Source organism: Rhinatrema bivittatum, chromosome 1, assembly GCF_901001135.1.
Source record: "Rhinatrema bivittatum chromosome 1, aRhiBiv1.1, whole genome shotgun sequence".
Classification (NCBI taxonomy): domain Eukaryota; kingdom Metazoa; phylum Chordata; class Amphibia; order Gymnophiona; family Rhinatrematidae; genus Rhinatrema; species Rhinatrema bivittatum.
The window spans coordinates 415527842-415541662 of record NC_042615.1 but is presented as its reverse complement, the minus strand read 5'-3'; the positions used below and the strand labels follow the sequence as shown (position 1 = coordinate 415541662).

The 13821-nt window shown below is 44.2% G+C and overlaps 1 protein-coding gene across 2 annotated transcripts in view; it reads left to right on the top strand.

The window, feature by feature from the left end:
- The window catches only part of RNF38 (ring finger protein 38), a 589332-nt gene that overhangs the window by 487793 nt on the left and 87718 nt on the right, over nt 1–13821 (top strand). For both annotated transcript variants that reach the window (XM_029602782.1, XM_029602791.1), the window contains exon 10: nt 121–242. In XM_029602782.1, coding sequence (XP_029458642.1) covers nt 121–242 — 122 coding nt within the window. The remainder of the gene's footprint in view (nt 1–120; nt 243–13821) is intronic.

Below are 13821 nucleotides of genomic sequence, written 5' to 3'. Positions count from 1 at the left end.
ATTATGAATTTGTTTTAACAAACTTGTGTATATAAAGAACGTTTAAAGTGCTTTAAAATGGTCAACATGTAAAGTTGATACTTACATTTTGAAATTTAAAAAAGTCCAAAATTCTTACAGGCATTGCTGAATCTGGCAGAAAGACTAGGAGAGGCCAAACCTCGGGGACTAACAAAAGCTGACATTGAACAACTTCCATCTTATAGGTTTAATCCTAGCAACCATCAATCAGAACAGACTTTGTAAGTACTATCCATTTTACCTGGATTTTCAGTTCATCTTGATGTCTGTGTATCTCCATGAATATCATCTTAGGAAAAGAGAGAGTGTCAATGTGATTTTACATGTCATTGGAGAATATATAGCATCTTGGGAAAATTTTGATAAGTGCAATACCATGCTGATAGAAAATAATGTGTATAGTAGAGCAATGATACCCAGCCTTTACACCTCCATGGGCAATAATGAAACTATAAAGTGCAGTGAGCATTATATCTTTAAAATAAAAGACTGCGTAAAGGCACATTTTATCCATTTATTTAGTGTCTTGTCAAATGTTAAAACATCCCTTTTAAGACCTAGTTCTAATTTCCCTTTTGATAATCCTGCCAATAACGCTTCCTGATGAAAATATAAAATACTAATTCTCCAAATACTGGTAATGAAAACTATCTCCTGATATATATGTATTCTCAAAATCACTTTTAAATAATCTCTTGTTCTTTTGTGTGGATTACTTTAGTAATATAAATGTATTTTAAATTAATATACATGGTTGTTATCCTAATATTTAAAAAATATTTAAATTAATATTTAAAAAAGCTGAATTAATATTTAAAAATATTAATATATTAATATTTAAAAAAGCCTTCCCAGACTCGGAATAAATCTTAACTCACCTCTAACCAACTTCCAGTCACTACCCTTACGCAAAAAACTACAAAATGGCAAATGGACATGTCCTAGTAAATAGCATAAACTCTGTAAATGTACCCTGTCAAATTTCGGTTAATATATTCTGTTAAATTTCCTATCACTTTTCTCTGCTCCTAGTTATACTTTTCCCTGTTTGATTGTAACTGTAATTGTTTTCGTTCAGCACCTGTTATTTATTTCGTTCACTGTAACTTTTATCACTCCCCCTGTTTTTTGTAAACCGGCATGATGTGATACTCTCACGAATGCCGGTATAGAAAAAACTAAAATAAATAAATAATATCAAGCACCGAGTGGCATGATGTTTTAGACAACAGCCTCACTAATTTTGGAGGAATTTGCATTATTATAAAGCTTGGTGGTAAGATCTAAGGAGAGGGTGTGAGTGTTGGGTTAAATATGGGACTTGTGAGAACCAACAAAGTATCTGAAATGGTTTATAAGTAGAGATGATAGAGGTCAATACTGTACTGGAATTTAACATGCTTGTGACAGCATTGATTGGAATAGGCTTCAGAGATTTATTTAAAATATTTATAGCACACTTATCAGTTCTAGGTAGATAACATTTACATACATAAAAGCATAACAATGCAGTATCGCACAGGTCTGGTAAAATATGTTTGGGGGAGCTCATGTTGGTTTAAAAATGGGAATTTGTATACTTGTCTAACTAAAGTCATGATTGAGGGGAAGACAACTGGGAAAACTGTATGGGACAGTTGGTCATCTGCTGCATTTACTGTATTACTATGTAAATTAAAGCTATGTTGAGTATTAACTTTTAGTGATATCTGACATTAAATTTGTTTGCTAGCTTCCTGGATAAAATCTATTTTCTATGGTATAGCCATTATCCCAGGACAAGCAGGATGCTAGTCCTCACATATGGGTGACGTCACTGACGGAGCCCTATCACGGAAATCTTTCTGTAAAAGTTTCTAGAAACTTTCGACTGGCACACTGAGCCCACTGAGCATGCCCAGCATGCCATGATCCCTCGAGCCACAGGGGTCTCCCTTCAGTCTTCGTTTTTCCGCATTGCAGTTAGCATCACGGTGAAAGAGCCCTGTGTGAATTTCTTCACACAAACTTGAGAATAAAAAGTTTAAAATATATCTCATTTCATCCTCTACATAGGGGTCTCCCTCCGACCACCGGCCGGTGGGTAGAAATATTTTCCCGCTCTATCCAGGTGAACTTCATTTTTTCGTCAGAAGGCCGTCAATGGCTGTCCGGCCTTCATTATGACCACGGGCTTCAAAATATGCCTGAACTACACTCGTACAATGTCGATTACCAACCTGCATGTCGAGTGTGTTTTGTGCCTAGGGCAGTCGCATGATGTTTCTTCCTGGCCGCAGTGTGCGGAGATGACCGCCAATGGCAGAAAGGGCCGACAGGAAAAAATGGAACATCTTTTCCATATACAACTTATGCCATCAACGTCGACTCAGTCGTGTCTGGCTAGAGCGTCAAAAAGATTAGTAGTTCGCAAGCGTCGCACAGATGGCTCCGGAGACCAACTATCCCTGACTCCATCTGCGGCATCGATAAAATCAACATCCGGGCTTGAAAAGTCCACGGAGCATAAACAAAAGCATCATCATCGACGCCAGAGGCCTTACTATTACCAAGACAGCCATCGCCAAAGAGGTCTCGTCTACAAGGACTTATCGAGGCCTACTACTCCGAGGCGTTCCCCTGCCTTCAAAGGTGCCGGACATCGAGCCACCACAGGGCCCTGTGGAAGAGCCAATGTCGCCTTCTCTGCCACCACCTATAGCTGCTCTGACTTTACCAGCTATAAGGGAGGAACTGGACGGATTTATCCACCAGGCAGTGAGAGAAGCTCTTAGAGATCTTCATCCATTGACACCACTGGAGCCGATGCCTGTACCAGTGCCTTCACCGAAGCCAGTGCCTTCACCGATGCCGATAACGGATTTGTCAATATTCCAGCCACTGATATCGAAGCTTGATGCCCTGATCGGAGCTCTTCTAGTGCAGCCTGTCACTCCTATTCCAGTTGGTGACGATGCTTCTGGTACTTTTCTACCATCTGAACCTCAACCGGGACCCTCCGGACTCTCCTGACCGAGAATTCCGGTCTCTCAGTCTATACCATTCTTTTCATCACAAAATCATGAGGCCTCCTCATGTTTCTCTTCCAAAGCATACTCCATTGGACTCTTGGGAAGATAGAAACACAGACACATCTTCAGAGGACTTCATGTCTGAACCGTCCCCACCTGAAGACAGAAAAAGGTCATCCCCAGAGGGACCCGTCTTTTACCAATTTTGTAAAAGAGATGGCTGACACTATTCCTTTTAAACTAGTGTCGGAAGAAGATACCAGACAACAGACCTTAGAGGTTCTACAGTTTGTAGACCTTCCTAAGGAAGTACTAGCAATTCCAGTACATGAGGTCCTAGTAGAACTGCAGCACAGATTATGGGAATACCCATGCTCAGTTCCACCGGTAAATAAAAGGATGGATATCACCTATCTGGTGCAGCACATCCCAGGTTATCAGAGGGCCCAACTTCCACATCAATCTGTGGTGGTTGAATCTGCTCAGAAAAAATCAAAGAAAGTACGCCCTCATTCATAGACTCCACCAGGAAAAGAACAAAAGTTCTTGGACACTCTGGACAGGAAAGTCTTTCAAGGCTCGATGCTTACTTCCAGAAAAGCATCATATCAACTTTATATGATGCAATATCAGCACAACCTCTGGAAACAGATGCAACAACTGGCTGAGACATTGCCTCAACAGTATCAGGATTCAGTTAATGACATTATCCACAAAGGTTTGGAAGAGGTGAGCATGAGGTCCGTGCTGCCTATGACAGTTTTGAGACTTCTTCACGAGTAGCGGCAACTGGTATCAGTGCACATCGTTGGGCCTGGCTCAAGGCTTCTGATCTCAGGCCTGAAGTTCAAGAAAAACTGGTAGATTTACCTTGTGTGGGCGATAACCTTTTTGGAACAAGTGTTCAAGATGCAGTAGCCCATCTTAAAGAACACTCTGAAACGCTGCGTCAACTATCTGCTATCCCACAAGATACTTCATCTGCCTCATGCCGCCCGGCACGAAAGGATACCAGAAAACCCTACTATGAGCCACATAGGTACTCCACTAGCACCCCGTGGTAGAGCATCTAGACTGCTGCAAAGATCCCAGCCTAGACAACCGAGGGCTTCTAGGCCTCAACCTCCTCCTCAAACAGTCCCAGCATCAGGCTTTTGAAAAACAGCCAGTGGACAGCAGCCACTCCATCAACCCCAAACTAACCATACCAGTGGAAGGTTGAGTCTCTCTCTTTCACAACCATTGATCAAATATCACAACAGATCAATGGGTACTATCAATTATAACACGAGGTTACCAACTGAATTTTCTCACAGTACCAATAGACTCTCCACCAAAGTCTCTTTGGATACACAGGGATCATATCACTCTTCTGCAAGCAGAATTATCCACCCTTCTGAGAGCAAGGGCCGTGGAACCAGTTCCCCGACCTCAGCAGGGCAGAGGATTCTACTCCCGTTATTTCCTCATTCCAAAGAAAACAGGAGGCCTACGTCCCATCCTAGACCTCCAAAATCTCAACAAATTTCTACAGAAAGAGAAGTTCAGAATGGTTTCCTTAGGCACCATGCTTCCTCTTCTTCAAACAGGAGACTGGCTCTGTTCTCTGGATCTACAGGATGCTTACACTCACATTCCAATATTCCCTCCTCATTGCAAGTTTCTGCGTTTCATGGTGGGTCATCAGCATTTCCAGTACTGGGTCCTGCCATTCAGACTTTCTTCAGCACCCAGAGTGTTCACAAAGTGCCTAGCGGTAGCAGCAGCTCATTTGCACAAGGAAAGTGTGCACGTTTTTCCTTACCTGGACGACTGGCTCATCAGAAGCCAATCACAGCAAGGAGCTCTCACCTCTCTCGGGCTCACAATCAATCTGCTCCATTCGCTGGGATTTCTAATCAACTACCAAAAATCCCACCTCATGCCATCTCGCCTACTGCAATTCATCGGAGCAGAGTTGAATACTATAATATCAAGAGCCTTCCTCCCAAAAGACCGGGCAGAGACACTCTCCTCATTAGCACACTCTCTCTGCGCTTAAAGAAACAAGTGACAGCGCCTCAGTTTCTAACTCTACTCGGCCACATGGCCTCCACAGTTCATGTCACTCCTATGGCCAGGTTAGCTATGAGAATAACCCAATGGACATTAAGATCACAGTGGATACAAGCCATTCAACCGCTGTCATCCCCAGTTCAAATAACCCACCAGCTACGTTCATCTCTTCTATGGTGAGCGAACAAGGACAACCTGCGCAAAGGCCTACCCTTCCAACAGCCAATTCCGCAAGTAACTTTAACGACAGATGCATCCACCTTAGGTTGGGGAGCTCACATAGACAATCTCCAAACCCAGGGTACTTGGACAAAACTCGAAGCAACATTTCAAATCAATTTCCTGGAACTTCGAGCTATACGTTATGCTCTACATGCGTTCAAGGACTGTCTTTCACACTAGACTACTAATACAAACGGACAACCCAGTTGCCATGTGGTAACTGAACAAGCAAGGAGGTACGGGCTCGTTTCTTCTTTATCAAGAAGCCGCACAGATTTGGGATTGGGCCCTGACATATTCTATGTTTCTCCGGGCCACTTATCTGGCAGGCATTCACAACGTAGTAGCGGACCATCTCAGTCTTCAATTCCAACCTCATGAATGGTCCCTGGATCCCTTAGTAATGACCAAGATATTTCAACGTTGGGATCAACCAACGATGGACCTATTTGCATCCCAACTGAATCACGAAGTGGACAGCTATTGTTCCCTGCACAAACAGGGAACTCAACTATCCAGGGACGCCTTTGCTCGCCTCTGAAACTCAGGTCTTCTATACGCGTATCCCCCTATACCGCTAATAACTAAAACCCTAATGAAGCTACAACAGGACAAGGGGTCCATGATACTCATAGCCCCGTAATGGCCTCGACAAATGTGGTTTCCCATACTTCTCAACCTCTCGATCACGGAACCAATTTGCCTGGGTACAACTCCCACTCTCATAACTCAGGATCAGGGCAGGTTGCGCCATCCCAACCTTTAATCCCTATCTCTAACAACCTGGATGTTGAAAGCTTGATCTTGCAACCACTCAATCTTTTTCAACTAATGTCTCTCAAGTGCTTGTAGCTTCACGTAAGCCTTCCACTTCGAAGTGGAAAAGATTCACCATGTGGTGTGCACAAAAAAGTATTGACCCCTTTTCCTGCCCCACATCATCTTTACTAGACTATGTATGGCACCTTTCAGACTCTGGTCTCCAAACCTCATCAGTACGGATACACTTAAGTGCAATCTCAGCTTACCATCATACAATAGGGGATGCACCAGTATCAGTGCAACCTCTTGTCAGTAGATTTATGAAAGGTTTAATTCACCTTAAACCCCCGATACGTCACCAGTCACAGAATGGTGGGACCTCAATGTGGTATTAACAAGACTCATGCGTTCTCCTTTTGAACCCATGAATTCCTGCGATGTTAAATTTCTCACATGGAAGACTATCTTCTTAATAGCCATTACATCTGCTAGAAGGGTTAGTGAGTTGCAAGCACTTGTCACATACTCATCCTCTACAAAACCTCAGTAGCACACTATTGTTCAGTGCCAATAGCTGACATATGTAAAGCTGCAACATGGAGTTCTCTTCACACCTTTGCAGCTCATTACTGTTTGGGCAAAGGACAACAAGATTCAGCCTACGGACAATCTGTCTTAAAGAACTTTATTTCCAAGATAATCCCAACTCCTTCTACATCCAACCTGCTGTAATTTCAGGCTGCCCCAATTTTTCCAACAGTACACCAATTGTTGTACCTGTTGCACCAGTTGTATGCTGTTGGTCCACTACAAATATGACTCAGCCTGTAGCTTGCTAATCGCCCATATGTGAGGACTAGCATCCTGCTTGTCCTGGGATAAAGCAGAATTGCTTACCTTGTGTTATCCCAAGACAGCAGGATGTGTCCTCACGAAACCCACCCGCCACCCCGCGGAGTTGGGTCTGATCCATTTTATTATTTTATTTTTGCTAACTCTTATTGCTACATGCGAGACTGAAGGGAGACCCCTGTGGCTCGAGGGATCATGGTATGCTGGGCATGCTCAGTGTGCCAATCAAAAGTTTCTAGAAACTTTGACAAAGTTTTCTGTGATAGGGCTCATTCAGTGACGTCACCCATATGTGAGAACTACATCCTGCTGTACTGGGATAACACCTATTACAAGGTAAGCAATTTTGCTATTTCCTACAGTTGCTGAGAAGCATTTTAGTCAGTCATGAATTGCTTTCTGCATTCAAGTATTTGCAGAAAATGTCTCACACAAATAAGTGAATCCAAAATGTGCTGATGCAAAGATAAGTCCTTTCAAAATGGGTTACTTCTGTGACTGCTTAAGTTTCCCTAACCACTTATCAGAAGATGAGGAATCCATTCAGATCACTCTGAATAGTGATTTCCATTTCTAGGTAGTCATTGTCACATTTCACTATGGGGCCTATTTATTTAATTTATTTAAGAACATTTATGCATCGCCTTACATATTACAGTACATGTCCCATGTTTGTCGAGATTAAATTAAAAGGGTAACTGTAACATCAATAAGAACATGGAAATAAAACAGACATTTAAACTGCAGCCATGTGATGGCTAATGAGCTGAGATCCTTCAGTACATAATTGCCAGGTTTTTGACTTGCATTGAGCAGATAGTTGGCTACCTGAATTCAGAAGTAGTGTTACTATTATCATTATTTGATAAAAGATGTATCACTATCACATGGCCACTCGAAAAGGGATTACAAACTGTTGAAGTGGATAGAAAGGTAAAGTGACAGAACAAATCACGAGTGGCTATAAATTTATTTAAAGAAATGGATTGGCCGGTATGGTCAGAACAATAAGACTGAGTTTCTTCTCGGTGAAGGTTTTCTCCCATTCTGTGTCTATGGGAAAAATACTTTGAATGACCTTATTAGGGAGGGTCATTTACTAAGGGCATTAGGGCCCGAATGCACATTAAATGGGATCTAATGCGCATTGTGTGCGCAATAAATAGCGCAACACAAGCTAGCATGCACATTTTAAATTTAGTAAGCATGTGAGGAGAGTTAATGCAAATTAATGTCCTACTGCATTCTACAACAGCTTAATGCACACTAACGTGGGATTCAACATCAGAAAGAACCACTTTTTTTTTTTTGTTTGTTTGCGGTACAAAGGTAAAAAGCTTTTATTGTGAGCCTGGCCATTACCGCGGATCATGTCTGTAATCATATGCAGAGGCCTTGTATCAGACACACCTATCTCGCCTTCCCAGGCCAATAAAAACACCTGTTCTTACCTGGTCTGTCTTCTTAAACCAATACAGGCCGATGCAATACAGTGCACTCAACTGAGCGCACTGATTAACCCGTGATTGGGTGCTCATCCACAGCCTCGTATGTTATAAGAGGATTAGCAAGTCCAAAATGCACGACCAGACCTCCCACGAAGCTAATAGCACTCATCACATGTAAATTTATATTGACGAGGCTATTAGCTGTTCTCCTTTGATGCAAAAAAAAAAAAATGTGCGCCCAACGCAATCCAAAAAGTGTATAGAAAAGCAGAAAATACTGCTTTTCTTAGCATCCAGTCAGATTAATCCAGAACAAGTGGGTTATGCACCTCTACCAGCAGATGGAGACGGAGCAAACTGACGTCACATTACATATACTCCTGAATTGGTATCAGCCTGCCAGTATTCTCTGTCTCCACGTCTGCATTTCACCCCTGGGGATTGCTTCAATTTAAAGAAAAGGAGAATTAAGGAAATAAATTTGTCTGGCTCTCCTGCGGTGATACCAAATGGTCCCTCCCACAGTTGAGAATTCTTGAGGTGATTTCTGTGTTCCCTCAAACGAGTGCCTTGATCCGGTAACTGGTTTCAGCTGGTGTGGGCTTAGCTGCTTGAGCAGCTGAAAGGCAGCAGGTACAGGAATCTGAGCACAGCGGTGATGGCATGTGTCCTCTCCCCCTGCAGCCAGAAACCATATCTGTACTCAAGCAGGTAAGGCTGAGCTTTTGTAAGTTTAAAAAATATAAGGAGGTTTTTGTTGTGTTAGGGCTTCCTCCTTCCCTTGCTCTCTATGCTCTGTACGCTGCTCAGATGTTCATCCTGCTCCATGGGAGGTCAAGGGATGTGGGCAGCCTAGCGGGTTGAGCACCCTTCTTAGGCTAGGCCCCACTCCGAGTTTTTGCTGCATGCCGCGTGGTAGGTCACAATGGCATTTTGCGCGCTTTCTAATGCTGCACTGTAGGATTGTTGGTCCGGCATGTGCGTCTAGCTGTGCACCCAGTTTTTGGACGCACAGTTGACCTTGTAGTCTATGCATCCACTGGAAGTGATGCCGTAGTGGCTGCTTGCCACCTTCTGCGCACATGTAGTACTGTGCGCTTGTTTTTTTGCGTGTTTATTTTTTGGCGCTTAGGTGTGTCTCATAAGTGTTAGATGCATAATTTTTGGGTGCCTAGGTTGAGCCCTCATATTTAAAAACAAAAAACAGATGCACGCCTCTGGCTGAAACTCAGCACACTGTTGGCCATAATGGTGCCTAAGCACCTTTATCTTTGCACTGCTTATCATATTTGGGCGTCTCAGTCAGGAGTGCCCGCTAATTTGTGCCAGTGCTGTTTGGAGGCTCAGGGAGAATTGTCTTCCTTTGATTTCACTAAACCTGGTTCTTCCCAGCCAGATGTTGGTCTGGGTAAAGACGACTCAGGTGGGGTGCCTGATTTTGGAACTCCCCTAACTAGTTCCTCAGCAGGGGAATGTAGCTCAGTGAGTACACCTCGGGTACCTGATACTTGTGCTTTTTCATGGGTAGAATTTTTCCAGTGGTTGCAATCCTTTCTTCAGGCACAGTTCTCAGCCCTGTTCAATGCGCTCAGAGCAGAGATGCAGGTAGGATCCTTGCCTGGACTTTCTGTTAAGCACTGGAATACTCCTAGAGTGGCAACGGGACCTCCAGATAGAGATCCGGATAGCAGGGATGATGACACCAGTCCTGACTCTCTTGAGGATGATTAAATTCCCCCTGGATTAAACCGTATAGAACTTTATTACGGTTCTTTCATAGAGACGAACTGCCAGCTCTGGTTTCCCAGACCTTGAACATCTTGGAGTTCCTGGAGCAGATTCCGTGTCTGAGCCAAAGATAAATTCCATTTTGGTTTCCTTGCATAAAGCCTCTTGGTTTTTCCCAGTGATGGAGGCCATTCAAGAATTGAGTGATCTTGAGTGGGGCATACCAGAGGCTAATTTCAAAGGGGGTCAGGTTTTGGAAGGCCTGTACCCTCCGGATCCAGTGGTAAGAGAACACGTAAGTTTTCTGAGGTAGATGCACTTGTGTGCGTGGTCTCCAATGGAAGAAGAAGCGGCCTTGAGGGATGCTCATGATAAAATATTGATTCTATCCTTAAGCAAGCATTTGAAGTGGTAACAGTGAACTTGTAGATCGCTTCTTGTTCCTTGATGGTTGATGACTCTGGGGTAAACTCCAGGGTAGTTATGGAACCAGCTGCTGCTGCCTTAACAGATGCAGGCTGTGATCTGGTCCACACTTCAGCCAGAGGGGTGGCTTAGATAGTAATGGCCAGACATCAGATATGGTTGAGAAATTGGTCGGCCGAAGTGACCTCCAAGGCTAACCTCACCAAATTGCCCTTTAACAGCTCGCTCTAGTTTGTCAGCAAGTTGGAGAAACTGGCCATTAAGTGGGGTGAATCTCTGGTTCCCCATTCGGAGGATGGCAAGTTGCTGGTGCAGCCCCGTCTGTTGATGAACACACTGTGCCCAACCGTGTGGTCTTACCTGCAGGTACTTGGCTTAATGGCAGCAACCCTGGAAGTGGTACCATGGTCAAGGGCACATATGCATCCTTTGCAGTGCTCACTGCTTTCTCTGTGGAACCTGCAGTCTCAAGACTATTGGATTCGGTTCCACTTGCTGATGGAGGTCTCCTCCCAACTGCAGGGTGGCGACAGGCAGATCATCTAAAGAGGAGAGTCTCCCTAGCCCTACCAGACTGGCTGGTACTGCCAACGGACGTGAGTCTCCTTGGTTGGGGAGCTCACTATCGGGAGCTGACAGCGCAAGGACGCTGGAATGCAGAAGATTCTCTCTGGAACATTAATCAGCTGGAAGCCAGGGCAATCCAGCTGGCATGTTTACAGTTCAGCGACAGGCTGTAAGGTTGATCAGTCTGAATAATGTTGGACCATGCAACTACTGTGGCTTACATCTATGGGCAGGGAGGTACCAAGAGCCAACAAGTGTCACTGGAAATAGATCAACTTATGGAATGGGTTGAAGTGCATCTCCAGATGATATCAGCCTCACACATAATAGGAAGAGACAACGTAAGGGCAGACTTTCTCAGCAGGGAGAATCTGGATCCAGGAGAGTGGGCATTGTCAAACGAGGTGTTTCAATTGCTTCTAGACCACTGGGGTCTTCCATTCCTAGACCTCCTGGCGACTTTGCGCAGTGTGAACATTCCACAATTCTTCAGCCACAGAAGAGATCCAAAGTCATTGCGGATCAATGCCCTAGTGCAGGAGTGGCCAGAAGACAAGTTACTGTATGCCTTTCCACCATGGCCCATGTTGGGCAGTTTGGTTTGGAGGATTGAGCGCCGCAGAGGGATGGTGCTCTCGGTACTTCCAGACTGGCCCAGGAGACTATGGTATGCAGATCTGCGGAGGCTCCTGGTGGATTCGCATTTTTTTACTTCCGGCGCACAGGACCCTGTTGTGGTAGGGACTTGTCCTTCACGAAGATCCAACTCAATTTTGTCTTACGGTATGGCTCTTTAAAGAGTTAGCTTCCTGAAGCGGGGATACCGTGTGGTGATTTCCATCTTACTGAGAGATAGAAAGTTCTCCACTTCCTTGATTTATGTATGGGTTTGGAAAGTGTTTGAGGGCTGGTGTGAGGATCGAGGTATTCTTCCTTCTTTAGTCAAGATTACACTCATTTTGGAATTTTTGCAGGATGGCTTGAATAAAAGTTTGGCTTTCAGTTCCTTGAAGGTGCATGTAGCGGCTTTTGCCTGTTCCAGGGGTCAGGTAAATGGTGGATCCTTGTTGGCTTATCCTGATATGGCCCATTTTCTGAAAGGCGGAAACCATCTTCGACATCCCTTGCGGGTTCCGGTGCCCCTTTGGAGTCTTAATTTGGTATTGGATTTCTTGGCAGGCCTACGTTTAAACCACTGTCCTTGGGGTTATTGACCTTGAAAATGGTGTTCCTTGTGGCAGTTTGCTCTGTGCATAGGCTTTCTGAATTCCAAGCCTTGTCTTGCCTTGAGCCGTTTGTTCAGGTGACTCCAGGAGTAGTACAGCTGCGTACTGTTCCTTCCTTTTTACCGAAAGTGGTCACTGATTTTCACTTGAATCAGTCAATCTCCCTGCTGTCTCTGGACAGAGAGAAATGCAGAGGATATCATCTGTTGCGACCCTTGGATGTCAAGCGACACATTGTCAGGTATCTGGACGTTTCTAAGCCTTTCCGGAAGTCGGATCACCTGTTCTTCACGGTGGTACTAGACAGGGAGAGCCGGCCTCACGGGATACTATAGCTTACTGGATTAAGGAGATAGTAACGGCTGCATACGTGGATGCAGGGAAGCCGTTACCTACTCAGATTAGGGCTCATTCCACTAGGGCTCAAGCAGTGTCATGGGCAGAAATTAGATTGGTGTCCCCTGTCGACATTTTGCCAAGCTGCAACATGTCCTTTTCCAGTCTGGATGTGCAGGCCCAGGAGGATACGGCCTTTGCACTCTTGCCTTATTCGGGAGTAGTTTGGGTACATCCCACTTGTTCTGAATTCATCTGACTGGACACTAAGAAATGAGAAAATACTACTTACCTAATCATTTTCTTTTCTTTATGACAGTCAGATGAGTCCAACTTCCCTCCTGTGGCTGGCAAATGATTGCATTAAAGTCCTCTTATGTGATTAAGTGTTATGGGGATTAGTAGTAAGTGTTAATCCAGACCCTAGACTTATGTTTATACATACTTGTTTGAGCTCAGTGTTGCCTGTTGGCTGAGTATTGAAATGGTTCCTTGTTCTTAATCAAGAATTTTGCTAGTCTGTCCACAGTTGCTTTTGAAGACAATACTGGCAGGCTGATGTCACTGCAGGGGTAATTTTACTGTGACGTCAGTTTGCCCTGTCTCCATCTGCTGGTAGAGGTGCATAACCCACTTGTTCTTGATTTATCTGACTGTCCTAAAGAAAAGGAAATTATCAGGTAATTATCCTCCGATTTCATATCATAGCGATATGAAATCGGAGGAACAAAAAGGAGAAAGATTAAAAAACTTTTTTTTTTTAAAACTGCTGGCGGTCAGGTTAGGAAAAGGGATGCTCAATTAACGAGCGTCTGTTTTCCTAACCTGTGGCTGTATACAGGCTAGGAAAAAGGACGTTCATAAAATTGAGCGTCTGTTTTCTTAACCTGCTGACAGCTACTTCTCCTGGGTGTCCGCTGCCAAGGGGGCGTTAGGGGTGCACAATTTCCCCTAGTGCCTCCTTTTAGCCTGGCAGCCGATATAAATATTAAATCGGACACACTGGAGAGGTTGATCAGCATGCTTTGAGAGAGTGGGCGCTCAATCATGTATGCCTATTTTCCCTGTGCCTATATTGTATTGGCTTGATAATGTGTGCGGCAAGTGTACTTGTTGGGGTCTCCTGGATGCTTTAGGAGGCTTGCCGCAGACAAGAACAACCACAAG